The 27,432-nt window shown below is 45.5% G+C and overlaps 7 protein-coding genes and 1 long non-coding RNA gene across 9 annotated transcripts in view; 4 read left to right on the top strand and 4 right to left on the bottom strand.

The window, feature by feature from the left end:
* Nucleotides 1–9,292, bottom strand: part of wat (waterproof) — a 30,584-nt gene extending 21,292 nt beyond the window's left edge. The window contains exon 1 of the mRNA XM_001358636.3: nucleotides 8,738–9,292. The gene's annotated coding sequence lies outside the window, so the exon portion shown is untranslated. The remainder of the gene's footprint in view (nucleotides 1–8,737) is intronic.
* Nucleotides 9,293–9,347: 55 nt separating this feature from the next.
* Nucleotides 9,348–10,789, top strand: LOC117185067 (uncharacterized). The gene is made up of 3 exons (XR_004470572.1): nucleotides 9,348–10,186; nucleotides 10,259–10,438; nucleotides 10,503–10,789. It is a non-coding gene; the product is annotated as an uncharacterized lncRNA (long non-coding RNA).
* Nucleotides 10,790–13,083: 2,294 nt separating this feature from the next.
* Nucleotides 13,084–13,825, top strand: LOC4801605 (uncharacterized). Its single transcript, XM_001358635.4, has 3 exons — nucleotides 13,084–13,183; nucleotides 13,244–13,561; nucleotides 13,618–13,825. The coding sequence occupies exons 1-3, from the start codon at nucleotides 13,127–13,129 to the stop codon at nucleotides 13,768–13,770; spliced, it is 528 nt and encodes a 175-aa protein (XP_001358672.2). The 5' UTR covers nucleotides 13,084–13,126; the 3' UTR covers nucleotides 13,771–13,825.
* A 1,088-nt stretch (nucleotides 13,826–14,913) lies between these two features.
* On the top strand, nucleotides 14,914–18,266 carry LOC4801604 (SCY1-like protein 2). Its single transcript, XM_001358634.4, has 6 exons — nucleotides 14,914–15,134; nucleotides 15,217–15,816; nucleotides 15,873–16,748; nucleotides 16,812–17,031; nucleotides 17,099–17,275; nucleotides 17,337–18,266. Exons 1-6 carry the CDS (start codon nucleotides 15,008–15,010, stop codon nucleotides 17,890–17,892), a joined length of 2,556 nt encoding a protein of 851 aa, XP_001358671.2. The 5' UTR covers nucleotides 14,914–15,007; the 3' UTR covers nucleotides 17,893–18,266.
* Nucleotides 18,208–21,716, bottom strand: Ssl2 (Strictosidine synthase-like 2). 2 transcript variants are annotated; one of them, XM_015181841.2, is made up of 5 exons: nucleotides 21,698–21,716; nucleotides 19,658–19,776; nucleotides 19,374–19,594; nucleotides 19,030–19,318; nucleotides 18,208–18,967 (listed from the first exon to the last, which is right to left on the bottom strand). In XM_015181841.2, exons 2-5 carry the CDS (start codon nucleotides 19,765–19,767, stop codon nucleotides 18,328–18,330), a joined length of 1,260 nt encoding a protein of 419 aa, XP_015037327.2. In that variant the 5' UTR covers nucleotides 19,768–19,776; nucleotides 21,698–21,716; the 3' UTR covers nucleotides 18,208–18,327. The 2 variants fall into 2 exon arrangements, with proteins under 2 accessions (XP_015037327.2, XP_002137431.2); XM_002137395.3 differs by lacking the exon at nucleotides 21,698–21,716 and having other exon boundaries at nucleotides 19,658–19,902.
* On the bottom strand, nucleotides 20,044–21,508 carry beta4GalNAcTB (beta1,4-N-acetylgalactosaminyltransferase B). Its single transcript, XM_001358633.4, has one exon. It carries the CDS (start codon nucleotides 21,380–21,382, stop codon nucleotides 20,414–20,416), a length of 969 nt encoding a protein of 322 aa, XP_001358670.1. The 5' UTR covers nucleotides 21,383–21,508; the 3' UTR covers nucleotides 20,044–20,413.
* Nucleotides 21,717–22,622: 906 nt separating the features above from the next.
* Nucleotides 22,623–25,157, top strand: Cpsf100 (cleavage and polyadenylation specificity factor subunit 2). Its single transcript, XM_033385983.1, has 2 exons — nucleotides 22,623–22,866; nucleotides 22,931–25,157. Exons 1-2 carry the CDS (start codon nucleotides 22,718–22,720, stop codon nucleotides 25,053–25,055), a joined length of 2,274 nt encoding a protein of 757 aa, XP_033241874.1. The 5' UTR covers nucleotides 22,623–22,717; the 3' UTR covers nucleotides 25,056–25,157.
* Slu7 (Pre-mRNA-splicing factor Slu7) lies at nucleotides 25,047–27,172 on the bottom strand. Its single transcript, XM_001358632.4, has 4 exons — nucleotides 26,463–27,172; nucleotides 26,173–26,401; nucleotides 25,925–26,108; nucleotides 25,047–25,849 (listed from the first exon to the last, which is right to left on the bottom strand). Exons 1-4 carry the CDS (start codon nucleotides 27,061–27,063, stop codon nucleotides 25,130–25,132), a joined length of 1,734 nt encoding a protein of 577 aa, XP_001358669.3. The 5' UTR covers nucleotides 27,064–27,172; the 3' UTR covers nucleotides 25,047–25,129.
* Nucleotides 27,173–27,432: the final 260 nt, after the last annotated feature.

The following is a 27,432-nucleotide window of genomic DNA, read 5'->3' as shown; positions in this document are numbered from 1 at the left end:
CCATGGCTTTGGCTTTTGCTGTGGCTTTGGCTATGGCTATGGCTTTGGCTTGGGGGGACTTATGCATTTCCACGCGTCCAGTCCTGGCTGTACACAGCAATTGTTCTGTAAAATCCCTGCCACCGGCGGCACTTGTGTAATGGCTTAATCGGCTGCATGCATCAATTAAGACGAACAGAAGGGCTGGGGGGACTTGTGTGAATGGAAAGTTAATTTGCAAGCAAATCGCTCAACCGGTTGACTAATCAATAGTCAAGAATTCCCCAATAAGTATACGGTTCGAACGGCTTACGTCAAGACCAAGCGGTGTCTAGGGTCATGCACCGAATGGCAATAAGCCAGTGTTAAATGTAGGAAATTAGCAGGGGCATATAGAAAATTAAACACTTAATTCCATAGCAGGGGGCTGTGTGGCTTTCTAAACCCATTTCCATTTCGATCAAGTTTTATTCGATTTTCGACGAAAGGTCGCCCGCGAATGCTGTCACGTAGAGTGTCGAAAATGTTGGAAGATTTCGAAACTGGGACTGGGTCGCAATTGGTAACCGCGGCACAGGAACAAAACTCGCACACACGTCTCTCGTCTTGGCACACAGGGTGCGTAATGCATAACAATGTCACCCAAAGTGAATCGACTTGAATCGATTCGAATACCGAATGATATTCAGTGTCTGATCGGTGGATAGATGGCTCGATCGGCAGTGGCACGTATGCGGAACCCGTTAGGTAGTACGCAACCGTCGCCGCCACCGCCACCGCCCCCGCCTCAACCCATGAGCATCCCATTCTGGGCGCAATTTCTCTACGCGTATTTCCCTTCCGTACTTTTGGTTGTTGCCATGAGAATCTTTTCTTGGGGGCCGAATCCGGGGCCGGGGCCCAAGACCGCCACCACACCTCGTGGCAGTACAAACAACTTTTATTTTCACATCTATCTGTTAGATACCACGTACAACTTGCCAGCGTACGTGCGTTATGATATTTTAAACAAATATTTAAAGCAAATTACCAAAGCACAAAAGAAGCACGCAAATGTGTGTGGCTAACCAGCCAAGGAGATGTTGGCACACAGTGGTAAGAGATCGGATGGAAAGTGGGATCAGAGGTCCCCTCTGGCTAATGAAAGAAAAGGCTCTCATTACCGAAGACCAATTGAGGCTGTCACTGTTGATTGTCGGTTAAGGAAAGGGTTAAGCTCAAAAGATATCTTGAATTCCAACTGAGGTTAAAGGATGTCAGAGAACTCCTTCATTGACGCAGTAATTTTTGTGTTTACTTGTTGCCTTCTCCATAATTGAAGTAATTGAAAGTAACCCTGACTTTAGGTTAAGAGTAAGTAAAGTCAAGGCTGGCAACTGCTAGAGAAATTCAATATCATTGTTGAATACAGGAAGTGAGCTTGAATTCAGGTTCCGACCATACTCGGACCGCCTTTTCATATGAAACCCTAACCACTGTCCCCTTCCCATTGGTTCGTTTATGAGCGGGAAGTTGGTAGCGGCTTGTTGGCTTATAGTTAGTATCAAGAGCTGCCGCAGTAACCCCTACCCCTTTACCTGTTCTGCCGGCCAGTTAGTGTTTTGGTCAGTGTGGCCAAAATGCGCACACGAAACGCGCTTAGCCGGGTTTGGAATTTGGGAAGAGATATGTATGTATGTACGAATGTGAGACAGCGGTCAATGGTGGCCAGTGCGTGCAGCATATGGCATGGGGGTTGTCACGGGGTGGCAGGGGGTGGCAGGGGGTGGCAGGCGGGTACTCTACTGGCGACTGTCGTATGAGTTGTGCAAACAAACCGAAAATCCCCCACGAAGTAAGGCAGCAATGTAAAATGCTTCGTAAGCCGTGTATCTGTGCACGAGTATCTGTGAGATACAAATAGCTTATGCCCGCCAGGCTAAATAGCCAGACTCTAGCCACCGCACAGCATTGCACTCGTGCAACTGCAACTGGAACTGCGTGTGGAACGGATTGCACTCTGGACAGCTCACGGGAACGGATTGGATCGGCTGGCCAGTTTATCAACGTCTGGAAAACCCGTCCCCGCATGACGCGCCTGTCCGTCTGCCTCTACCCCTGTGATTGTCCGATTGGCAACATTTTCGTGGGGCTGCTGCTGCTGCAGAGGCTGAAATTATGTCAAACCTGTTTGATTGAAACACTGAAAACTGTCTGTAAATTGTTTTTACAGCATTGCCTAGTGTGGTGCAACCACCAGAAAGGGGGTGTAAGGAGCAGCTCCAGCTCCAGCCCCAGTGGGGCACTAGGCACCAGGCACCAGGCCACAGGAACAGGTATCCAACGCAACCAACACCAGCTGATTGCTCTAATGCTGCCTCATTACAAATGCACAACATTAGCATTGGCGACGGCAACAACAAAGGATTTAGGCTTCTCTCCGACTTGATATTTGTATGTACAATAATGGACTGATATTTGACGAAACGGGTTTAATGACAGATATTCGGAGAGCGAGCAGCCCCATTTATTTGATATTTGTATGATTTGGTGGTATTTAGATATTCCATTTCCTTGATATTTTACTGGGAACACTCGACACAAGAAAATTTATTCAATACTGTTGATAATAGTGTTGGCAAGTAGGTCACGTAATCTTCTATTAGATGGCTCTATAAAGGTCATTTTAGAACAGATGTTTGATCTGTAGAAGTCTTATTTCAAAGTCCCAAAGTTTATCTGTATCTCTATATAACATAGAGAAAGTTTTTGGTCGCTGTCCGATATTTTAGTCATGTCGACGCGACCGAGCTTAGCGAGTGAGCCGGGGGTTGGCCCGAAGAACCTCTCCTCTAGTTAGATCTATAGTTATAAGTGAACAAAATAAACATGATCTGATTTGTTTTGCAAGTAGTATACCGATTAGATGGACATCTCATCATGAAGTTCCCTATCGTAAGCCTAATACGTGAGCAGAATGAACTTAGGGCTTAAATTGTTTTACTTTCAATAAAAAAATGGTATAAAGAACGGAATACCATTGCATGCCTGTTCACATTTATACATTTATAATTTATATGTATGAATATTCGCAGTGTAAGCTTAATGCCAGCGCAGATCCCCTCACTGGTTGAGTAGGTTCAAAGTTCAGTCAAAGTAGTAATCCCTGGCATCAGTTAAACTTTCAAAGAAATTCCTTTTATTTATTTTCGATGCATTTAAACAATTTCCCATCAAAGAAGATTCGGTTGCAGTTTTATAGGTTTTTTCCATTCCATGATATGTGGGGTGTGTGTATGTGTCTGTGTCTGTGGTGTGTGTGTCTGTGTGTGTGTGTATAGTGCCTTTCACTGGCCAAAAGCAAACCGAGTCGTATGTATGTACAACATATGCAAACTGCATAAATGCTTCCTGAATCGAATTTAATTGTATCTGGGCGTCTGTATGCATCTGTATCTGTTACTGTAACCGTATCTCTACGAATATGCACATGCACATGTGTATGTGCGAGTATCTGTATCCTCCACTGAGCGATGTTGTCTATCCATCTCAGTGTGGATGCATGCCCGTCCCTGTCCATGTCCCTGTGCCTGTCTGCCCTTCCTGTTCATCCATCTGCTGGCTGCCAACGTTGCGGCTTTCTGGTTTAATTGGCTGCGGGAATATTCCATGTGATTACTTAATGAGCCCCAACTTATGTTTACTACGCGAAACATCGGTTCGCTTCGGCTCGAATCGGTTCGGGATCGCATTGGTCCAGTCCTGTCCGGTCCGGCCTGAACAAAAGTTAAAAGGTTAACAGTTAACAGCAAAAAAAAATTTAAAAAAAGAACCGAATAATTCCACAGCAGTAGAACAATTGTGGCACTCCCACTCCATTCCACGTAGTTGCCCCACTGGGGCAGGGCGATATGCGGAGGCGTGTGCACGTAGTTTATTATTCAATTATGCATTCATTAAGGTACATAATTAATAATTTAATTAAAGGTAGCACCGCGTAGTGCATCAATTTGTGGCAATGTTTCCTTTATTACTCATTTTCACGCACTCTGACTCCGAGTCGAATCGAATCGAATCGAATCGACTCTCCATTCAGTGACTCATTCGGTGGGAGGCGAGGAGTAGGCAAGTGGCAGGCGGTTCCGCATGATCGCTTTAGGAAGTTGCAAGCAACTTGAGGCACCGACTGCTGTACTGTGTCTGTGGCTGTGTGGCATGCGTGACTTCCGATTGAAATTGAATGCCACATCTTACAGTTTATTGCCTGCCAAATCATGCAAATCATTGTTCCATGTGCATGGCCGCTTGGCTTGTAAATGACTTGCCGAAAGTTAAGGAGGAAACGCAACTACAGAACTTAGGTCTCAATGAGTCGATTTATTTCGAGATCTAATGAAATTAGTGAACACGTATTGCCAGAGATTTCCTAATTGATATGTTTTTCAATGCAATTGAACACGGGTTCTGGCTGATCCCTCAAGATTCTCTCTCGCACACTTCCTTAAGTCAAAAGTAGTTCCAATCTCCCCGTCTCCCCCTTAAATATCCCAGAGTGCAGACCTTCTGCCTGATTGAAGGTTAAGTGCCACTCCATAATGTAACCCCCCTAAACAAGAGCCGGGCATCTGCCCGGTCTAGGCCACCTCGTCTGCGCTTGGTCTTGGCCAAACTCTAATTTATGTCTTTATGGCACATTACATTCAAGACAATTCACTTGCTTTATAACCTGTTCAAGTAAGTCTTTTACGGCCACATCTGTGCGGCGTCGGCGTTGGCGTTGGCGTTGGCGGCTTACCGGACCAGCAGCACTTGGCCGGAGATCAAAGCCGGGCCAGACCATGGTAATGACCCAGTTGGCTGTGATGGCAGGGCAAACCTTTTGGCTTGGCAAACCTTTAGCCGTCAATGATGGTTTCATAGCGACATGCATAATTAAAAAGCCGTTGCAGGATGTACAGGGCCCGAGTTAATGTCTAAGTGTGCAGGCCGGCCTTAATTGGGCCGAAACGTTGACAAACATTAGGCCAAAAGCGAACCGAAATAGCCGCAAAGAAAAGCGAAAACGTTGGCAATATTACGTGCGCCGTTTACCCCACGTCTGGCCAGTCGAATGGCTTTAACCTTTCGCTTGGCAATGGCCAAGAAGTGACCAGCTGGTTCTGGCTCTGTTGCTGGCTCTTCATTCAGAAGTCAGTGGCAGAACCAGAATGACTTGCCCAAGACCCAAGCCCAAACCCAAACCCAAACCCAGACCCGGAGCCAGGCCCAAGCTCAAGCTCAGAGACGAGGCACACACAGTCAAGGCATTCAGGTGCATTTATTGCAATTAAACACTTGTTACTGCCAAAGTTGCAACCGCAAAAACAACGCCACATCTAACAAGAAGCCAGCCAGGTTTCAGCCAACTAAGATTAATATTACGGCCGGGCCACGATTCGACAATTCAGCCAACGTTTCACGTTCGTTCGCTCAACGATGCCGTAGCACTCTGAACGATCCAGCGATTTGCTTAGAATGCGACAACCGCCAGACCCCAAATAAAAGCCAAAGTGCTGACCTTGTCAGTGGCTATGGCTACTGCTGGCTCTGGCTCTGGTTGTGGCTCTGGTTGTGGCTCTGGCTGTTGCTGCTAAATCTCGAGTGGTTTTCCTTGTGTTTGATTTTTCAATTTTTGCAGCACAAAGCGGGCACGAACACACACACACACACATATATACTTGCACACAATTGCATTCAAAAGAAAAAAAATGTGTAGTAAGTGCATCGATTTACATCGAATGAAATAAAGTTGGAAGAAACAAATTGGAAAACACTTTACGTGCAATATACATACATATACATATATTTATATTTTTCTTTTTTTTAGAACTGGAATCACATTTATCTGTTTCTGTTAACCCATAATTAAATCAATTCAATTTAGATCAAATGTCTGTCCGTCTGTCTAAAGAGCCTCTCAAATATGTAGCTGGAATTTTGAAATTATATCGCACAGCAGCAGTTGAATATTTAATAAGAGTCATATGAAACACATCAGAATTACTCTCCCAAAATATAATTACAAAAATTAAATGAAAAATATGGGATTGCCTAACAATTTTGGTCCATTTTTGTCAGCCGTTAGCTTATAATTTGTTTATTTTATCAGAGTATTTATCATATATAAATTCCCTTGGATGTACAGACAATCTTATGAGCATAATTACAGCTCGATTCACAAGCCAATTCTTTAGCCGCCAACCACTTTTGAATTAAGATGTTCTCAGGCAGATTCAGGGCCAAGAAAATAGAGATATTTATGCATAGCTCATTGCTTAGGTCTCGAGGCATCGCATACCAAATACAATATACAATACAAGCATGTTTTGTGCACCCGTAAGAAGGAGGCAAATGGCAAATGAAAAGTGGCCAAGAGCTGCTTTGGCACTGGCCAAGTCGAAGCTGCATGGCAATATTCGCGCATTTATCGATTGCAAATCAATTTCATACAATTCCACATCTCACGTAACTTTTGGCCCGACTCTGGCCCGGCTCTGGCCTGGCTCTGGGGTGGGTTCCTTCTCTGACGCTGGGTCTGGGTCTGGGCCTGGCTCTGGCTGTGCTACCGTCTCCCGCCTTCGACTCTCGAGTGCAATGCATCGCTGCCGGATTACCCGATTAATGCTGCTTGCATACAAATTGGCGCATTTACGTTCGTATGGATCGACGGTGCTCAGGTGAGGCGCATCCACAAGATACAGACACGCGCCTGCACTCGTTAGCAGAGCGTCTGGGCATTGGTTTTCTTTGGCATTCGCCGCGTAGCTCGCAAATTGCATAAACAACAAACGAAATGAAAACTGCAATGCGCAGGAGACACAGAAGGGATACGGGTACGAGTGTAGGGTAAGGTGCGAAATATATACTACACCTCGATATGTGAATGCAAATTTAGTTTTTGATTTTCGCATGCAAATGGCCCGCATGGCACGGTACATTGTCGAGCACTTAAAGTTCTCCACGGTGCAACGCAACTGTCGCCGGCAGCCAAAAGCTTCCGGAAAATCCTAATCAGTATGACTGGCGCTGGGCCAGTGCCAGTGCCAGTGCCGGTGGCAGAGTGCCCCTGCAACATCCCTGGAAGAGCACAGAGAGGATGCCACCGAGGTGACAACATAAGCAGACTTTTCGCGGGATTTGTCAAATATTTGCGCTACGTTGCGCTCATTCCTAAAAAGAACCAAAAAAAAAAATGGAGAAAAGGGGACCAAAAAACTGCAATGTCCCAATCCCCAACGAATCCTCCTGTGAGGGGAACTCCCCCTCATTTTTTGTGTGTGTGTTTTTCACGCCTCTTCCAAGGAGAGAGCAAACTTTTATTATTATTTCATTTTTTCCTTCTTTCCGCTCCCCACAGTTCAAAAAGTTTAATGCTATTTGACTTTGATTCAATGTTTGCATTGTGCCCAGGCACATCATCGATTATTTTTCGCTTGACGCCTCGCGGCCCCCAGATCCGAGTTCGGTTGTTTGTGGTGGACAAATGAAATATGTTGGATGCTGGACTGCCCGAATATCCGAATATCCGAATAGCCTCCACACTGACAATCCAAAATCACAGCCACGGCACGGGTGGCGCTGGCACGGCTGGTGCTGGTGTGGTGCGAGTGCTATATTTTGATAAATTGCGAATTAATTGAATTGCTATGACATGAAATTTAGCAGGGATTTCATATGCAATAATTAAAGAGTTGTCAGCGAGGGACTACGTATACGTACTGTCTGAATGCCACTGAATGACAAGTGAGTTTTTTTCCGTGCCAAGTTTAGAATTTATAAACTAATTGCTGGAAGGTTCGAGCGGTTGATTGCCGATTGTTTCACATTTCAGATTCCAGAATTTATCAAAACTTTCCATACTGAAGTGCTAAGTGCTATAGGAGGTATATATTTCACCTGAAAATAGCTCTTGCAATACTCAGTAATATGATCCTTTTTAAAATAAATGTAAATTTGTATCGTTTTTATTTTACCTTTTTTCAATTAATTGATTGAATCTCTGTAAATTATATATTTAAATTCGAAAGCAGTGTCTGTGTTTGCTCTACATTTAAATGTATTTAAAGCTGTACAAGTATAAATCAAAATTGAACCAGAAAATGGAGTACCCCCATGATTTCTCGCTTTAAACGTTTTTAATGTAAAGAATTATTACAAATATTAAACAACAGTCTGAAGCGTGACAAATTTCAATTAAACCACTGAAAAACCCACCAATTTGTAGTTTGATCTTATTTCTTCCAATACCCACACCGCCACCCGATCATTTAGATATTGATCCGAATAAGCAGTTCGTATGACCCAGAAATTGGTGCCTTCATCCAACCCAATCGCGTTTCTGTGGGTTGGGCTCATTGAAACTCGTTTCGCATAAACAAAATAGTGTAATACTCGAGACCGTGTGTGATTATCGATTCTTTGTAGCCGAAACTCTCGTTGCATAGGCGAAACAATGAGTTTCGAGTATTTCCCAATTGCGGTGTTTGTGTATAAAATTTGGGAAATTCAATGAAATTTCACACATATTTTTGGGGCTGTACGAGTGCTGTGTGTAGCTGTTGGCGTTGGCGTTGGTGTTGTTGGTCTCTCCTTGCCAGAGCGAATTCAACTCGTTTTTGGGTATTTTTTAGAAAGCCGTTGTCGTACGTAATAGTAATAGTAATAGCATTTGTCATACGAGTACGAATACGAGTACGAGAGCAGATTGGTATAATCCAATCCCAGGTAATTCAAGACTCACCGATTTACTCGCTCGCTGCCGTCGAGATCCCACGCCCACCGACGGAATGGATTTCGACAAAGGCTAAACAAATTGTAGGCTTCGTTAATCTGCCACTAGGAATCTTCCTCTCGTGTTTCGGTTTCCGTATTTATGTGCGGCGGGGGGGGTAATGGATACAAACAATGTTTTTTGTTTTGGAAATTTTGGGTCTGTTCACTTTCGAAACTTTGTCAAACGGTTTTTACGCTCTTGCCGCACGCAATGTTGCACAATCTCTAAGTAGTATCGAAAAAACGCGATTCCAAAATTGCGGCAGGCAATGCCAAAAAATTTTCAAAACTGGTTGGAGAGCTTGAGTCGTACTAAAGGGGTGAGCGCGCGCGCACTGATCCGAACCGATCCAAGTGGGGTCCCGAGTTTGAAAAACCAACTAGGAATTTTCCAGACAACGAGAGGAGTACGACTGAGAGTACGAGCGACGAGCGACGATCGACGTTACGCGTTCCAGAACCGCGCTCCTAGGCAGACGAAAGCAGACTCAGCTCGAGCGCGGCTTGCAAAAACCACAACACCTGATGACGCCCGATGATGACGGCGGTTCGGCGGTTAGGCGGTTCGCTCCACAGTCGGTGGCTCCACAGTCGCAGCAGCGCCGTCAGCGTTGACTGCAGCGCAAGCGCAGCGTTTTTAGTAGGCGGCCAGCGAGAGCGCGCAGCAGCAGCAGCAGAAATATCGACAGCGGCAGTAAAAGTCGTATTGGGGGTCTGGGTTGGGTTGGAATACAGAGTATCCCAGAATATTTGATAAAGGATACCAGAAAAATAAGGAAAATTTATCTAAACTCTTTACATGAAAGGAAAAGGGATGCTGCCAAAGAAAAACTCATTGTTTTTATTCATTATCGTAAAGTAGTATGGGCATTAAGATACTCTACCACACACATATATATACATGTCTAGAAAATCTCCAACAAATTGTACATACTATAGCTGTATGGACATACTCTTGGATGGATACTGGATCTGGATAGAATCACTTATTTCTTTATCTTACACATTACTTCACAAATACACCCTTCTGTCCCACCATTACAGGGTAGAATTAGCTATGGAAAATTTATGAACTGCTTATCCTGCTCAACTTGAACTTCAACTTCAGAACTTCAACCCCAACCCAAGCCCAGACCTGCTCACATTTGATCTGTGTGGCCTGTGCGGAAAGGAGGAGCTGAACCTACACGGACCTTAAATTGAGTCATCGCCAGTGCAATCCACATCCGTTCAGGCCCAATCCTACTTGGTATGCCTGCACCGTTCGCCCGGAGACGTCGTTCGACGTAGTTCGCTCATAAATTTTGCATTTGCTGTGTGATTTTCCTTTTTAGACGCGACAAGATTTCACTGATTTTGTATATACGTATCTACGTATGCGTCTGCTTATAATATATCAATGCATAAGCATTCTACAGTGGGTATTCACTTGTTCGGTTCTAAATGTTGTTGTTGTTGTTGTTGTTTCTGTTTTGTACTTGTATCACAGGTCCGCCATCAATCACGTAATTCCCAGCGTGTTTTGTAGCCGTCCATCTATATCTTGGCATTGTATCTTCTCACAGCGAACAAAGCCAGTGCCAAACGCAAAAGCCAAAAAGCCAAAACACACGAAATCTACGTAATAAACGATGTTTGAAACAAAAGGCCCATTAACGACAAATATAAAGTAAGAGAAAATAAAAAATATTTGCGAGTCCATCAGTGCATATTAATTATGGCCCCATCAAAAGGTACTCAAGTGCACACTTCTGTAGCCGATCCGATCTTGTTCAGCTCTCCTCCAGACACCACTTGGCAAAACACTCGTTCAACATGATTCACTTATCATTGGCTTTGTGAGGGGCATAATGAAGTATTGGGGTTCTTACTACGTACAACAAGTATTTTGTGAGTTCAAAGTACGAAATAAAATACTCTCGTCATCATATGTCGAAATTCGATATGTAAATTGGTTTCTTCTAGATCATTCCAATCTTAATTGGGTAGTTCTGGATGTCAATCATACTCCTTTATTACCTTTCAGGGCATTGCTTATTCTTAAATGCATTCCTCACTCAAGAGAATGTGATCTGAAACTTTTTCTTGAATTTGGTATTAAAAGCAATTATTCAATATTCAAATGAATTGACATTCTCCCAAGACATGATGCAAATAATAATAAATAATGTAATAAACAAAAACCAGTTTTTGAGCATCCAATAACATTGTGTCATAAAAAGTTTCAGCGAAAGTTGACCTTGTCATTCCACCTTCGCTTAAGAACTAAATCCAACGGCAAATATCAAATCCATCTAAATGGTTGCAACCACAGAATTGCCCAGCTTCATCGTGATAATGGCCAAAGCAACTTGCCAAGTCATTCCGGTTTTTTGACCATATTCGCACCCAATTCTGACAAATCAACAACAAACAAGTACACGAGTAACAAAAGTGCCAACCAAAAGAAATCAAAGTCAATGTCTAGAAGCTGCAAATCCGAAAGGTAATTGCCAAGGCAAATTTCGTGAGTTGGGAGGGAGCCGGGTGGGGCACCGACTCAAGTCGCGTCGACGCGAAATTCGCTCGTCACTGCATAATTATCGGAGATTTCGGAGCGATGAGAGGACTATGTACACTACCGGCTAGTTGTGGGTAATTTGCCGTTCCTGGCGTGATTTAGTATTGACTCTTGTGTGTCAGGCTCCTTGATTTATTTTATGGCTGAACGCGAGCTCCCGGTATCCCGGTAGTCCCCCTCCTTTTAAAAATATCAGTCACGATAGAACGCAAAAATTACCAGCACATTGGTTGGAAAGGAAAGTGTGTGTGTGTGTGTGTGTGTGTGTGTGTGTGTGTTTGTGTGTGCGGTGGAGTGGAGTGGCTGAAACACACCGACATGGATGAACGGAGCGGAGCCCATTGAAATTCAGAGCGGGTTCAAAGACGGTCGGCCACGGCAACAAATCGTGCAAACAACAACTCACCGAATTGCATAGAGCAACATCTTCATGGAGGGGTACGTACGGGGACTGGGATTTCGTTGGGGCAGAGCCGGGCTGCTGGCCGGGATAGCGATAAAGTCCCCAGCAGTTCCAGTCGCCAAAGCGATTCAGCTAAATGCATTCCGAGTGCTTTATTGATTGGGTTTCGTGTGTGTGTGCCAGAGCAAAAAGTATAAAATCTATTAATTTTGCTGTGGGGATAAGCAAATGCATCTCAAGTGGCTCCGCCTCTGGCTCTGGGTCTGGCCCCTCACTGTGATTCTGTCTGTGGCAGCGACAGTGGCAGTGGCAGGCCAAATGGCTGACGTCGACACGGCCCCGACGCAGACACGGACATGCCGCTCTGTTGACGTTGTTGTTGTTGACAGGTGTTGACAGTGCAACGAGCCATTAATGAAAACATGGAAATGTTTAGCCAGTTAGTCAGACAGTTTAGAGATCAATCTGACTAACTGATACTGGAAATGGCTCAAACACAACCGCCAAATCACTTGACCTTTGTCACTACACAACATGACATTCAACTTTACTCATGAATTATTACTGCAAAATATTGTAACCCCTACATGCACATATGAATGTACATATGGTTTATATCTCCACCTTACCCCGTGCCGAATCCACAATTTCTGCTTAATTACTTTTAAAAAATCAATGACTAAACTGAGAATATACCAAATAGATCCACCAAATCCCCTGAACTTTGTCTCTAAAACTTGACTTCCGACTTTTGCCGACTGCTGCCTAATGGTGTTTGTTTTTGCTTTGCGTAATAATTTATGAATTGCATAAGTTTTGAGAATCAAAGGAGGAACACTTCGCAACAATTAGCCAAGAGATGAGCCCTGAGATTCGCAAGTAATGGCTTAGGGAAAACTCTTTCCCTGATCTGATCAATGCCAAATTACAGACAGATCTGCCCGAGCCCCTGCCCGGACACCCTCGTAAAAGCCAAGTTAACGCACTGTGACTAAAATGCAGAAGCTTTTAAATAATAATTAAGCGATGACGGCCGCAAAGATCAGGTGGAAATACTTAGTCAAGGTACGTATAAATTATGGCGCCATATTGTTGTGATCTACTAGGAGTGTTGAATAGTTAATAGATTAAATGAATTGTTTAACATTGTCCGAGGTTGAGCTTAAAATAAACTAGAATAAATACGAGTATACATGTGTGCATTGAGCGTTTTCTGGACGGCTGAAACTAAAGGGTATCAGAATGGTCAGCTAACGAGAATAAAATTGATTGATCACCCGCTAATGGATAAAAGTCTATAAATATACATATGTGTATATCCAAATGATGATATAGGGCAAACAAAAGCGTGGAGACCGTATTAAACATACCACATAGTACACCGTTCCGCCGGCATGAAGAGAGTGCTGACTATTTTTCTCCTGCTGCTGCTCTTGGAGCATTATCAAAGTGTATTAAATTGAATTTGAAGAGCGAGGAATTAGTAATATTTTGAATCTGAATCATTTCAGGGCGCTGTTATATTCAAGATGACGAATGCCGTCTGCGAATCGTACAACAAATCCTGGGTGGAGTTCAATGTTTGCCGCTTGAGGGCCGTTAGTCGGAACAAGGTTAGCTTCAATGTGGATGCCATGCTGCACCATCCGGTCCACAATGTGTTTGTCAAAGCCCAGCTAATGAAGCGGGCCAACGGGTACAAGCCCTGGCTGTACAAAGTCAACTTCGATGGCTGCCAGTTTATTAGAAGGCGCAACAGTGCATTGATTCGCATAGTTTGGGAACTGTTCAAGGAGTTCTCGACGATCAATCATACGTGTCCTTATGTGGTGGGTCATAAAGGTATTGTATTTCGTTAGGGAACTGTACAAGTTTCTTTTTTCAGGGCCTACAGCGGGTGAAAGACTTCTATTTGAGGTCTGAAAAGCTGCCAACCCCTATACCAACGGGCGATTATCTGCTACTCATCGACTGGGTGTTCAACAAAAAGCCGCAGGCTGCCACAAATGTGTACTTTACCTTCGTGGAGGATCTGTGAAAGAATATAACGTGGCCTTTTTAGACATTAATAAAACAATTTAGTAGCGCGTTTTCCACATTAACTTATCTTGATTATAGCTAATAATTTACCATACTATTCAATACCATACTATTTATAGAGCAGAGCATATAACCAAAATCAGACTCTGTCATGCCTGAAGTATTTGCTGGAGCTAAACATTCCTCTTAATGGAAACAGAAAAACAATGAAAGGAATACAAATTATGTTATTAAACAAATTTCTGGGAGGCCTGATCTGCGACCACCAGCAGCTCACCTTGTCAACAAAGACGCCGTATCAATAGGTGCAGGCTATAGACAAATAATTGCCAATTACAGAGATTTAAAATTCAAGTTCCGTTTGGAGGAAAAAAGCAAAAACAGCCTCGATTCGGCGTTGTACAACCAACGGCTAATTTGAATGCGCACTTAAAAAGTTCCGCATTGTACAACACTAAGCTGTTGGTATTTTTATCGAAACGGTATTTGATAGTATTTATCGGATTATATTTAGGTATTTTCTTCGATAGCTATCGATGACATAATGAAACTATCGATAGTTGTGGCACTTTGTCGATAAGCACTGTACGTTAGAAACGCCCAGAAACGAGCAGCATGTCTTGTATAATTAAGGAAATCTTTATTAAAGCGTCTAAATGAATGCAGAAACTAGTCAGTCTCTGTTTTCAAGCTATTTCAACATTATTTTGCAGCCCATTTTCTTCTTACAGAATAGTTATCGAGATCAGTTTTATTGTTGACCTTTGTTGCTTAAAACTTATTTTAGACACAATCCAAGAAAAAGAAGATTTTAAAATTGATTCATCTATCGGATACAATTCTGTGTTTAGGGCTACGGGTTTTCGCTAGTTAATAGTCCTTAAGGAATATCAAAATCAAGGTACATGATTTCCGATCATGTACAGAGAAGTTTAACCCATTGTTGACAAATGGGTGCTAAATCACTCTCCACGAAAACAATGAATCTTAAAGAATTTTAGCGCAGCTCGTGTTAGGATATCGTGTGATTTTTTAACGTAAAGAGGAAATTTTCAAACAGTATTGTTTTCTGCGGCTTAACTCAAGTTGCTTACCTGCTTAAATAGAGGGGGATTAAGTGGGCTAAGTTCGTGCATATAATCGATAGATCCGATACATTTATTGATTACTAACAAAAAGAATTTTGCAAAAACAATAACTTCGGACCCGTTGTTGCTGCAAATAATATAGGCAGGATGGACATGATAAACAAATTCTACTCGACAGCAGTACACACGGTGTCCACCCTGTCGGGTGTGCTGCCCGGCAACAACGTAACAAGGGAATACGAGGTCCTGGAACAGGTGTGCACGGCGGGAGTGGGTGAGTAGATGTGGATGTGGATGGGGTGTGGGGAAGTAACGTCAACATATTGTGGCTTATATCATATCCTACACGCACACAGGGCTCATGTGGAAGGTCTACAATGGCTACAAGAAGAGCACAAAGCAGGAAGTGTCCGTTTTTGTCTTCGAGAAGAAGGTCCTGGAACGCTGGTCCAAGGACGACAGAGAGACTATGTTGGAGACACTGCGACGAGGCGTGCAGCAGCTGACCAAAATCCGACATCCGCATGTGCTGACCGTGCAGCACCCGCTCGAGGAGAGTCGCGACTCGCTGGCTTTTGCCACGGAGCCGGTTTTCGCGTCCCTGTCGAATGTCGTCGGCGATTCCGTGCGCTCCGAGAAGAAGCTGTACGATGTGGAAATTAGACACGGTCTGCTGCAGCTTTTCGACGGCCTGCAGTTCCTACACAACGACGCCAAAATTGTTCACCGCAACATCAGCGCCGAGACGATTGTGATCAACAAGAATCGCAGCTGGAAGTTGTTTGGCTTCGATTTTTGCATAGCCAATCAGCCGGCAACGGATGGCACACCACATTGGCCTTGCCGGGAGTACACCACATCGATGCATGTTTTGGCGCAGCCGAGTCTGGAGTATACGGCGCCAGAGCTGGCCCTTAACAGTGTGAACACCCCGGACAGTGATCTCTTTTCCTTGGGTTTGTTCACTGAATGATCGCTATGGCATTGCTTTAATCTCTTTGATTCCTTTCAGGCGTGCTCATCTTTACCATTTACGCGGGCAAGCCTTTGAAAATGTTCGGCAGCGACTACAGTGGCTTCAGGAGATACTGCAACGAATTGAACCAGCGCAAATATCCAGCCATGAACACAATTCCCAATGAGCTGACGGAGAGTCTGAAAGCGCTGCTGCATCCCAGCGCCAGTTTGCGGCCCAAACTGCACGAGCTGAAGCAAATCGTATACTTCCAGGATGTAGGCGTGAAGACGCTCAGTTATCTGGACTCGCTCTACCAGTGGGACAATCTGCAAAAGTCCAAGTTCTACAAGGGTCTGCCGCAAATCATTCCGACGCTGCCGCACCGCGTGAATCTCCACTCAATTCTGCCATATCTGGTCAAGGAATTTGTCAACTCGCCAATGATTCCGTTTGTGCTGCCCAATGTCCTCCTGATAGCCGAGATGAGCAGCCAGCGGGAGTACTGCGACCACATACTGCCGCACCTGAAGCCCATCTTCAAGCTGACAGATCCCATACAGATTCTGCTGATATTCATGCAGAAAATGGATCTCCTGCTGAAACTCACACCCGCAGAAGAAGTGAAGCAAAGTGTTCTGCCGCTGCTGTATCGATCTTTGGAGTGCGACATGCCGCAGATCCAGGAACTCTGTCTGGCCGTCTTGCCCACATTCTCCACGCTGATCGACTACAATGCCATGAAGAACTCGGTGCTTCCGCGCATCAAGAAGCTTTGCCTGCTGAGCAGCAATGTCTCGATAAAGGTCAACTGTCTGATATCCATAGGAAAGCTGCTGGAGAACCTCGACAAGTGGTTGGTGCTGGATGAGATTTTGCCTTTCCTGCAGCAAATACAAAGCCGCGAGCCGGCCATTATCATGGGCATCATAGGTGAGAGTCCAGTGAAGACCCCAAACATGTTCCCATAACTTACTTTCTCCGTCGTTTCCTAAGGAATTTATAAAATTGCCATGACCAACACGAAGCTGGGAATAACCAAGGATGTCATGGCACACAAGTGCGTGCCATTTCTAGTGCCTCTCAGCGTGGAGAATGGCCTCACCATTGCTCAATTCAATACTATAATAGCATTGATCAAGGAGATGTTGGGCCGTGTGGAGCAAGAACAGCGCGAAAAGTTACAGCAACTTTCCACCATCCAGCGAGACAATAAGTAAGACCCGAGACCAGAGCTCTTTCTTTCGAATGCTTTTATTGAGATTCATTATTATGATTTACAGACCCAAAGATGCTTCCGAGATATTGGCTAACGAACTCGAGAGCAGCACAATTTCCCCTAGCGCCAGCAATGGCAACAAGAACAACGATGACATGTTCTCCGGCTTTACAGTGGGTCAGCCACAAGGCCTCCCAGCTGCCAGTACCTTAGCGCCCATGAAGACCAGAGAACAGCTCAAGTAGGATTCAGCAGACCAGAATGAAGCAGTGCAAACTCAAGAACCCCCTTTGCTATTCCAGAATATCGCACAACACAATGACCATACCAGCCGTGGCCCCCGCACTGCCCGCAGCATCCACAGCACCCAAAGGAGTAGCAACAGCAGCAGGATCCTCTAAGCCTGACATTCTGTCCTCGCTGATGCAGAGCAACCTGAGCAGTCTGGCACCAGCTCCCAGTCCTAACAATGGCTGGCACAGTGCCAATCCGCTGGTGATGAACCATCAGCTCGCATCACCGCAGGCCAGCAACAATAACTTCTCATCGCTGGATGACCTGGATCCCTTTGGAAGTGGCAGTGGTAGTGGCAATAGCAGCGGTGGTGCCCCCAAGCCAAACAATACGAACGGTGCCAATATGTACACGCTGCAGCAGTCACAAGTGAACTATATCTATCCAACGGGCTACAGCTTGAACAGCATTCAGCAGCAGCAACAGCAGCAGAGTCTGGGCATGAACAAGGCCATGGCGCCACCACAAACACTCGTGCCGCAGACGCAGACGGTGATGCAGGGAACTGATAACCAGAACATCAATGCACTCTCCCAGCAGGATATACTTAACTTTTTGAACTAGACACAGTCGTAGCCAAATTAACCAATTCCATATATCTAATATACAGCAATTTACCTGTACGAATGTGTCTCATGTGTGGGTCCGTGTGAGTGTGAGTGTTAGTGTCTGTTTGGAACGTTTTAACTTATATGTATTATGTAGATTTTAACGCAGGTCAGGTCCTATTGGTCCGGTCCCCTGTTCGTTGACACATTCCGCAACGCAACCAATATCAAATGTGAAACGAATGCATGTAGCATTAATTATAGTGTACGTATTATTATTGTTAGCTAGACAAAAAGCCAACCAACTATCCATGTACTTGTCCCCCCGGTGCATTGTGCAATTGCTCCTTAACTATATTTTACAAAATATAATATATCAATTCAACAGAATTCGATTTGTACTTTTCTTTCCCCTTTAATGTAAAGAGTATCAATTATTAGGCAATCATTTTTACCACCACCAATTGGCACCAAAAGTTTTGTTTTTCTCATACGGATTCTTTATACGTAGCAGATAATTATTAAAGCTCGATCCCAAGTACAAGTACTCATCGAGTTCCAAGACATGAGAAATTCCAGAAGCAGTCGAATCGAAGCCGTGTAACGAGTCCACTATCTTGCCATTCCAGTCCACGCGCACCACAGTTGTTCGTCTGGCGCTGTGCATCTGAATATACTTGATGAAGAAACGAAAAGCCACAGGGTAAACCTTATTGGAGTATAAACTGTTAACGAAGCGCAAGGGAAAAAGCAGCATGGCCAGCAATCGGGCTATACAGTTGCGTAACAGCGGATAAGGGGCCAAAATGGCAAATAAATTTGGCTTCCGGTTGTCTACACTAATGACCAATGGCACCCATATGCCCTCGGCATCGGGGGTCAGGTTATCCGGCAAACCGGGCAGACCATCCACAAATATCTCGCTCTGACCAGCCTTGGGTCCTTTGAGGTAAAACTTGGTCAGGCGCATGGCCGCTGTCTCGGCCACGACAATAAAGTCCTCATCAGGGCTCAGGGCCACACCATTCGCCAAAAATAGCCCATCCAAAAGAACCTCGATTACATTGTTGGCTCGATTATATCTGAAAAGGCTGAAAGAGAAGACCATCAATAGCTGTTGACTGAGTTAGCTCTTCCTTCCACATGCACTCACCGGCCCGAGGGATTGGCAACGACAGCATACAGCAGGTCGTCCGACATGGAGTCGGTCCAGTAGATGTTCCCTTGACTACTGACTGCCACACCGTTGAAGAGCTTGCCTGGGCGATTCACAGTCTGACCTGGCAGCTCCTGCTGTGTCGACACCAGCAATGACTTATTGTTCGTGTCCAGATCCACTTCCCATATGCCTAAGAAGCCATCAGCCACAATCAGATTGTTTCCTTGTGAGTCAAAAGCCAGGCCCAAAAGTAGTCCGCAGAGAGAAAACTGGAAGATATCATCTGAAAGAGAGGAAATCCCTATAATGGAGATCTCTTTTATTGCTGCTTTGCCTACCACAGGCCCGCCCAGTCTTTGCAAAATACGCAATTTGTCCATCTTTACTTCCATCCAATATTATCCTGGCTAAATTTCCGCCCCGCAGACCTGTGTAGATTTCATTACTTTTCGCTATGAGACACTCGGGGCCAAAAACGCGACCCTCTAGGAGACGTTCAGCTCCATCCAGGCGATGGTTTGGCTCTAGAGCACCTTCCAGTTTTTTTGGTTTGGTTATCCTTCGCATATACAAGACATATATGAAGTAATTCCGATCTATATCTTACAAATGTACAACTTACGAGAATTTCGTGAAGGGGAATGTCGTTCTAGGCGACAATCCGGGCAGATATAAGATGACCAGCGCTATAATCGTAACGTTCTTAAATGCCCTTCTCAATGTGATCACCATGATGTCAAACTTATAAAAGGTCCGTACATATAAACATAAGTAGAAAATTAAAAATTAACAACGGAATAAACACACGAATGAATTCGAATTTTGTATGGGCTACTGAGACTTATAAGGAAAAGGAAATACATCCTGGTTAGATTTCACTTGAATTATTACAATAATTTTTCTACCGAATCTAAATACGATATAGAGTTACATTTTTCCAAGTTTCGTTAGCTGTGTTGCACCTGTTCCCAGAATTCAGCTGTCGGATTAAATCCGATCCTCCAAAAGTAAAGAAATCACTTTCATATTTATTGATTTATGTATTATTGGCAGATGCAGAGCGTGCTTAATCATGATTATTCGATATAGTCTTATTTAAAGATTTCCACTTTGTACTACTACTTCCATAACAGCTTTGATTTCCGACTTAGCCTAATGAGAGGAGATATCACGATCAAAGTAGCTAATCTCTTGCTAAACTATATGCATCCCAGATCTAAAACAATTCTAAATGCCAGGCACTAAAACAGTGCGACTAACTAACAAGCCCCCTTTTGGGTGGGTATCCATCCACCATGAATCCCCTATTTCGTTCTAGTCCTAGTCCCCTAACAATTAGTTAAAAGCTAAAAGCTAATTAACAATACTGAGTCGTAGCTCAGGTCTCTACCAGAATGTGCGTAAACAGACTGTGCATCCGTCGTTCCACCTCCTTGTAGACCAGCGAGCTAAGTCCATCCATGAATCGGCGCAATTTAGCGGCTTGAAGGAGTGCCCGACGATGCTCATTGGGATTCTCCGGTTTGTGCTTCAACATCGTGTACTCGCTGTACTCCGGAGCAAAGCGGCAGATACCAATTCCCTCGTCCATTATACGCACATAGAGATCGTCGTCTTCACCGCCCCAGCCATGGTAGACATTGGACATTCCATTTATCTGTTTAAACTGCAAGGTAGTTATGGCCACCACACCGCCAAACAGGCCTTGGTAAGGCAGGTGGAAGCGCCAGTGGTCCAACGCCGGGCACATGTGTCGAGGCGTCTCCACACAGGCATACATCTGCCCCGAGTTGAGCGGCATGAGGTCCACGTCATGCAGGATGAGGCACGGAAAACCGTACTCGGCCGCCACCTTGGCCCCGATGTTGAGGAGCATGGCTCGGTTGAATGGCTTTTGGTCGTACTGCTCGACCAGAAAAATTCGATAATGGATCAGTTGCTGGCGCAGATAGTTGTGCATGTAGGTGAGGAAGGCGCGCAGCTGCTCCTCCCGCTGGCGATAGGGCACAATAATGGCGGTGCTGTACCGAGCCTGACACTGCTCCGGCCTGAATTCCCCTCCTGGCCAGATCTCCTCCGCATGGTGGACGGTCTCGTGGTAGTAGGCACTGCTGTACACAAATCTGTTGTTAGCAATGATGTCCGTGTAGCTACATTCGAATGTTTGCTGCAGGGAGACATTTAGCGTGACCTGCGGGAGCAGCGCACCCTCTATGTGGGCGCCATCGATGTAGTCGTAGTGGGACGCAAAGCGGAAAGGCAGCGCCAAGTACACGATGAGCGTAACGATTCCAATGGTCTTCAGCAAGTCATAAATGTGGAGGCGATACGGGATCCGTACAAACATTATGTTGGAGCGGGATCTGGACGCGAACTCCCACAAAACAGTAACACATATCCGTTGAATTCTTAAGAAATCGAATATATATAGCTGGTTATCAGTGCTGACAAGTTTTTATCAGAAAAAAAGCTGTTTGTAACTTGAAGAAAACGAAAAAAAGCTGAACATTTTCATACAAACAAAAAAAACGTAAATAATGGCGTTAACAATTTTTAATTTAATATGTATTTGTGTATTTAATATGTATTTTATATGATTTTCATTAGCTCATCCAGCTCTGTGGGGCTAGCTTCTGATTCGTATTCGTAAACTTTGCCTTACTTGTTTATTTTATCTTTTCATCCGCACGCAATCGTCGCTTAGAAAAAGTGAACACAACTAAAGGAGAGAGAAGCAAAGCAATGATGAACCGACCACATTTTTCTACTACTAAAAAAAAAGCCAGATCTGCGGGAAAAAGGCGTAATCGACAGCACTGCTGGTTATGCAGACAAGGCCAGGGCTGCAAAGCCACTGAAATAATAAAACCATGCTTTTGTTGTTGTATAGGATGTCTCCATAATCAGATTTATCGTTAAGTGAAAATACTTGAGATAAAACGATTGCCAATTCCAAACTCAATAAACAGATAAGGCGCTTAATTTCTTAAAACTGATAAGATACATTCACATTGGGATGGAGTAATTGGACATCCGACCATGAAGTGGGACAGTAAACCGACAACACTTTTATGTATTCTTTATTAGCCTCAAGTTAAAATTGCATAACAATAGATAATCTTTGTGGCTGCTCTGCAAAAAGTCTGGCTAGAAATCCAAACTAGCTCTTTTTTTGGTCGTAGCCGCCTCCCGGCTTTCAGACGATGAGCTGATGCACTATTTGATATACCACTTGAGATAAAACGATTGCCAATTACAAAATCAATAAACAGATAAGGTGCTGAAGTTCTTAAAACTGATAAGACACATTCACATTGGGATGTATTTATTAGACTTCTGACCATAAAGTGGGACAGTAGACAGAAAACTCTTTTAGGTATTCTTTATTACTCCAAGTCCAATCTACACTGCAAGACAGAGATAGCATAAGAGACGAAACGCCAGGCTTTCATATATTTCACTCGCTCACACTGTAACGCTATCTCTGTCTAAGTCTGTCGGCAAAGTCTAGTGTCACATGGCCATAATAACAAAGAACTAGTTATTCGTGAACTACAAAAGATGGTTCATATTCCAGCTCTCCGGCAACGCTCTCGGACTTTCTTGTGCAGCCCTAGACCGGCTGATGCGTTTTTCGAGCCAAAATAGATTCAACAATTGTTTATTAGTTTAGTTCCATAAAATGACTTCAATTATCAAGCTGCACACGATATCCGGGGCAATGGATGAGTCGCCGCCATGCTACATACTCCAGATTGACGATGTGCGAATTCTGTTAGACTGCGGATGGGACGAGAAATTCGATGCCAATTTCATAAAGGAACTCAAAAGGTGTGTGCGTGTGTGGAGGAGAGACGACAATAAATAAACAAAACATTCTGAACATTCATTCCAGGCAAGTGCACACACTAGATGCTGTACTGCTCTCCCACCCAGATGCATATCATCTGGGCGCCCTGCCGTATCTGGTGGGAAAGCTGGGCCTTAATTGTCCCATTTACGCCACGATACCAGTATTCAAGATGGGTCAGATGTTCATGTACGATCTGTACATGTCTCACTTCAACATGGGCGACTTTGATCTGTTCTCCCTGGATGATGTGGACACCGCCTTCGAGAAGATCACCCAGCTCAAGTACAACCAAACGGTTTCGTTAAAGGGAAAAGGCTATGGCATATCCATAACGCCTCTGAATGCTGGACATATGATTGGCGGCACCATTTGGAAGATAGTGAAGGTCGGCGAGGAGGACATTGTCTATGCCACCGACTTCAACCACAAGAAGGAGCGCCATCTGAGTGGCTGCGAGCTTGACCGCCTGCAGCGACCGTCGCTGCTCATTACCGACGCCTACAATGCACAATACCAGCAGGCGCGTAGGCGTGCCCGCGATGAGAAGCTAATGACGAACATCCTGCAGACCGTGAGAAACAATGGCAATGTGCTCATAGCGGCAGACACGGCGGGTCGGATGCTGGAGCTGGCCCACATGTTGGATCAGCTGTGGAAAAACAAGGAGTCGGGCCTGATGGCCTACTCGCTGGCCTTGCTGAACAACGTCAGCTACAACGTGGTGGAGTTCGCCAAGTCACAGATCGAGTGGATGAGCGACAAGCTGACCAAAGCCTTCGAGGGAGCCCGCAACAATCCCTTCCAGTTCAAGCACATTCAACTGTGCCACACCCTGGCGGACGTGTACAAACTGCCAGCCGGCCCGAAGGTGGTGCTGGCCAGCACGCCGGACCTGGAGAGCGGTTTCACACGGGATCTCTTTATTCAGTGGGCCAGCAATGCCAACAATAGCATTATTCTGACCACCCGCACATCTCCCGGCACCTTAGCCATGGAGCTGGTGGAGAACTATGCCCCGGGCCGGCAAATCGAGTTGGACGTACGGAGGCGCGTCGAACTGGAAGGCGCCGAACTTGAAGAGTATCTGCGCACACAAGGTGAGAAGATTAACCCGCTGATTGCCAAGCCAGAGCCGGAGGAGGAGAGCAGCTCCGAGTCCGAAGATGACATCGAGATGAGCGTCATCACGGGCAAACACGATATTGTCGTTCGTCCAGAGGGGCGTCATCATTCCGGCTTCTTTAAATCGAACAAACGTCACCATGTGATGTTCCCCTACCACGAGGAGAAGATCAAGTACGATGAGTACGGCGAGATCATCAATCTGGATGATTATCGCATTGCGGATATGAACAACACCGAATTCCCACCCGAGGAGCAGAACAAGGAAAATGTGAAGAAAGAGGAGCCTGGCATAGGCATTGAACAGCAGGCCAATGGTGCCATGGACACCGACGTCCAGCTGCTGGAGAAGCCCACTAAACTGATTAACCAACGCAAAACGATCGAAGTGAATGCACAAATCCAGAGGATCGACTTCGAGGGCCGCTCGGACGGGGAGTCCATGCTGAAAATTCTCTCGCAACTTCGACCGCGTCGCGTCATCGTTGTCCATGGGACGGAAGAGGGCACCCAGGTGGTGGCCAAACACTGCGAGCAGAATGTGGGCGCACGCGTGTTCACGCCGCAAAAGGGCGAGATCATCGATGTGACCACAGAGATTCACATCTACCAAGTGCGTCTGACCGAGGGTCTAGTCTCTCAGCTGCAGTTCCAGAAGGGCAAGGATGCAGAGGTGGCCTGGGTCGATGGCCGTCTGGGCATGCGTCTGAAAGCCATCGATGCTCCCCCCACAGCCATGGATGTGACGGTCGAGCAGGATGCCGCCATGCAGGAGGGGAAAACTCTCACACTGGAGACACTCGAGGAGGACGAGATTCCCGTCCACAATTCAGTGCTCATCAACGAGTTGAAGCTTTCGGATTTCAAGCAGATTCTCCTGCGAAACAACATCAACTCGGAGTTTTCAGGCGGTGTCCTCTGGTGCACCAATGGCACCTTGGCGCTGCGACGCGTTGATGCCGGCAAAGTGGCAATGGAGGGCTGCTTATCGGAGGAATATTACAAGATCAGGGAACTACTTTACGAGCAGTATGCGATCGTTTAAGATTAAAGTTTATTCTAATAGTATCTATTCCATTTTGTTGAAATTTGTATGGTACTTTTATTTTATTTACAAGTTTATAGAAATTGCGCCATGGGATCTTCAGCGCGTGGTCGCTTCCTTTTCCATTCCTCAATCTCGTCCTCGGTGGGCGCCTTCACATCGTACATGCTGTTGTATGGTCGCTTGCGATCGTCCAGGTCCTCTTGGATGTTCTTCTCTGTCGTCAACGCCTTCTCCTTGGCTTCCATTTCTTTCGTCTCCTTGCGTTTGCGCTGCTCCTTGGCCTTCCTTCTCTTTTCCCGCTTCTTGGACTTCTTTTTCGACTTTTTCTTCTCATGAACCTCTGGCTCTTCCTCCTCTGTGGATGATTCTGAACTGGGCGCAGAGTCCGCCTCGGAGGCGACCTTCTCTGAGGGTTCCTCTTGGACTCTGGTCTCGTTATCAGCGGATGTTTCCGGAGGCACTGCTGATACGGAGCTATTTGACTGCTGCTGATGGTCTGAATAGCCTTCCGGTTCCTGCATGCCCACGCAGTAGGAGTTCTTGATGAAGGACTTGCAACACTTGTAGCCCCAGCGGCCGGCATTCCAAAAGCTGCCCCACACTGTGGTGTGATTGTTGATGTACACGTCCTCCTCGTAGATACTGCGCGCCTTGGGCTTCTCTACGCCCTTGATGACCTTGCCACTGCGCGAGTACTCAATGTACTCCTCGGTCTGGGCAAGCAGCAGCGACTTGGGCGGCACTTTCAGATGCTCTTCGCCACCATATTTCTCCACAATATGAGTTTTTGTCTGCAAGCAAAGAGGGAGCAAACCGTCTGCTGTGATGAAGATATATAAATAGACATATAAAATGGCAGGACTTACACTTGACTTGAACTGTTCTTTCTTCTGTTCGTATTCCTTTTGGAGTAGCTCCAGCTTTGTGGGCTCGGCCAGCAGATGGACATCCACTCCCTTGCCATGGGCCTCCCAGGCGAACAGTTGAGCGGTGGCTTGGGCTGTCGTGTCGCCAGAGAAGCGCACAAAGTTCTCGCCGGCAAACTCAGCTCTGGAAATGGAGAATATATTAGAGTCTAATTGATCGTCTGGTCAGGTGTTCTTGCAGCACTTACTCCTCCGCAGGCGTTGCAGGATTCGGATTGTCACGCATAGAGCGGGTCTTGGGGTCATAGTAGGCGGAGTTTGGATCCAAATTCCTCAGATATTTAGCTGTATCCTCGCGAATACGCAAATTTCGCACAGTAATCCGCTGTTTGGAGTCCACTTTTGTGCCCGGCATGTCCACTTCGTCGACGTATTTGTCCTCGTTGCCCTCCTCGTCAGAGATCTCCGCATCGGGGTCTGATTAGGATGGATTGAATGTTAGAAGCTATCGATAAAAGTAAGTAAATGATTGCCTTACCGTTTTTAAGCTTTTCAGCTTTTAGCTGCCGCTTGGCTTCCTCCACTTTTTCGTACTCTTCGACAATCTCCCGATGATTGGCCGGATCGTAGGAGCTCCAGCGATCGCGTTTCTCATCATAGTTGATGGAGGCTTCGCTCACGATGTGCTCGTCGTGCACCACAATCGACTCTGCATACCTCGCCTGCACCTTGCGCGGCCGCTCCAGGCAATCCTTCTTCTTGTGCGTCATGGCGCCGCAGTTCTCGCAGGCGCCCTTCCGGAACTTGGTCACAATTCTGGTGGTGTCCAGGCCCTTCGGAGCCCGCTTGTCCAGCTGGCCCTGCTCATCCTCGTGCTGTGGTCGCTGATGTTTCAGTGTGGGCCCCTGGGTGCCATAGTACCAGGGAGCATTGGATATGTACTGCGGAATGTGCGGATTGATGTCGCGACCCTCCTCATCGACGGCGGCTGGTGCTGTACCCGCTTTTCTCGCCTCCTCCAACTCCTTGGCCTTGCGCCAATCCTCGCGGGACTTTTTCTTTGGCTCCTCCTCGGCATCCTGGTCAGCTTTGTTGTTGATTATCTGCGAGACGGGAGTACGCACCTGACCCGAACTCATCGTGGATTAGGTGATTGTTGTTTGTTTGTTGTTGTTTTTTAAGCCAAAAATTCGGTTTTTTTATCCACGGGCCCGAGATCAGTGTGACTGACCCTCAGAAATATACCAAAATATACGGTGTCATTTCCAAATATACCGTAAATATACCCACAAACTATTTGAGACGTACAGATTTCCCCTTCAGGTGTCGCTTTGGTAATTACATCAAATGTAGTTAATATGTAGCGAATGTGTAGTTAGCGTGTAGTGACCATGTAAAGAAATGAGTAGTGGAAATTGTCTACAAAATTTTAATAATGCAATAAATGCAATAAAAAGGAGTTATGAAAATTTGCTAGTGTATTAGAAAATGGATTGATCAATCGGATA

The sequence above is a fragment of the Drosophila pseudoobscura genome, chromosome 2, assembly GCF_009870125.1.
Source record: "Drosophila pseudoobscura strain MV-25-SWS-2005 chromosome 2, UCI_Dpse_MV25, whole genome shotgun sequence".
NCBI lineage: Eukaryota > Metazoa > Arthropoda > Insecta > Diptera > Drosophilidae > Drosophila > Drosophila pseudoobscura.
The sequence above is the reverse complement of the archived record's forward strand: the minus strand, read 5'-3'. Positions and strand labels throughout refer to the sequence as shown.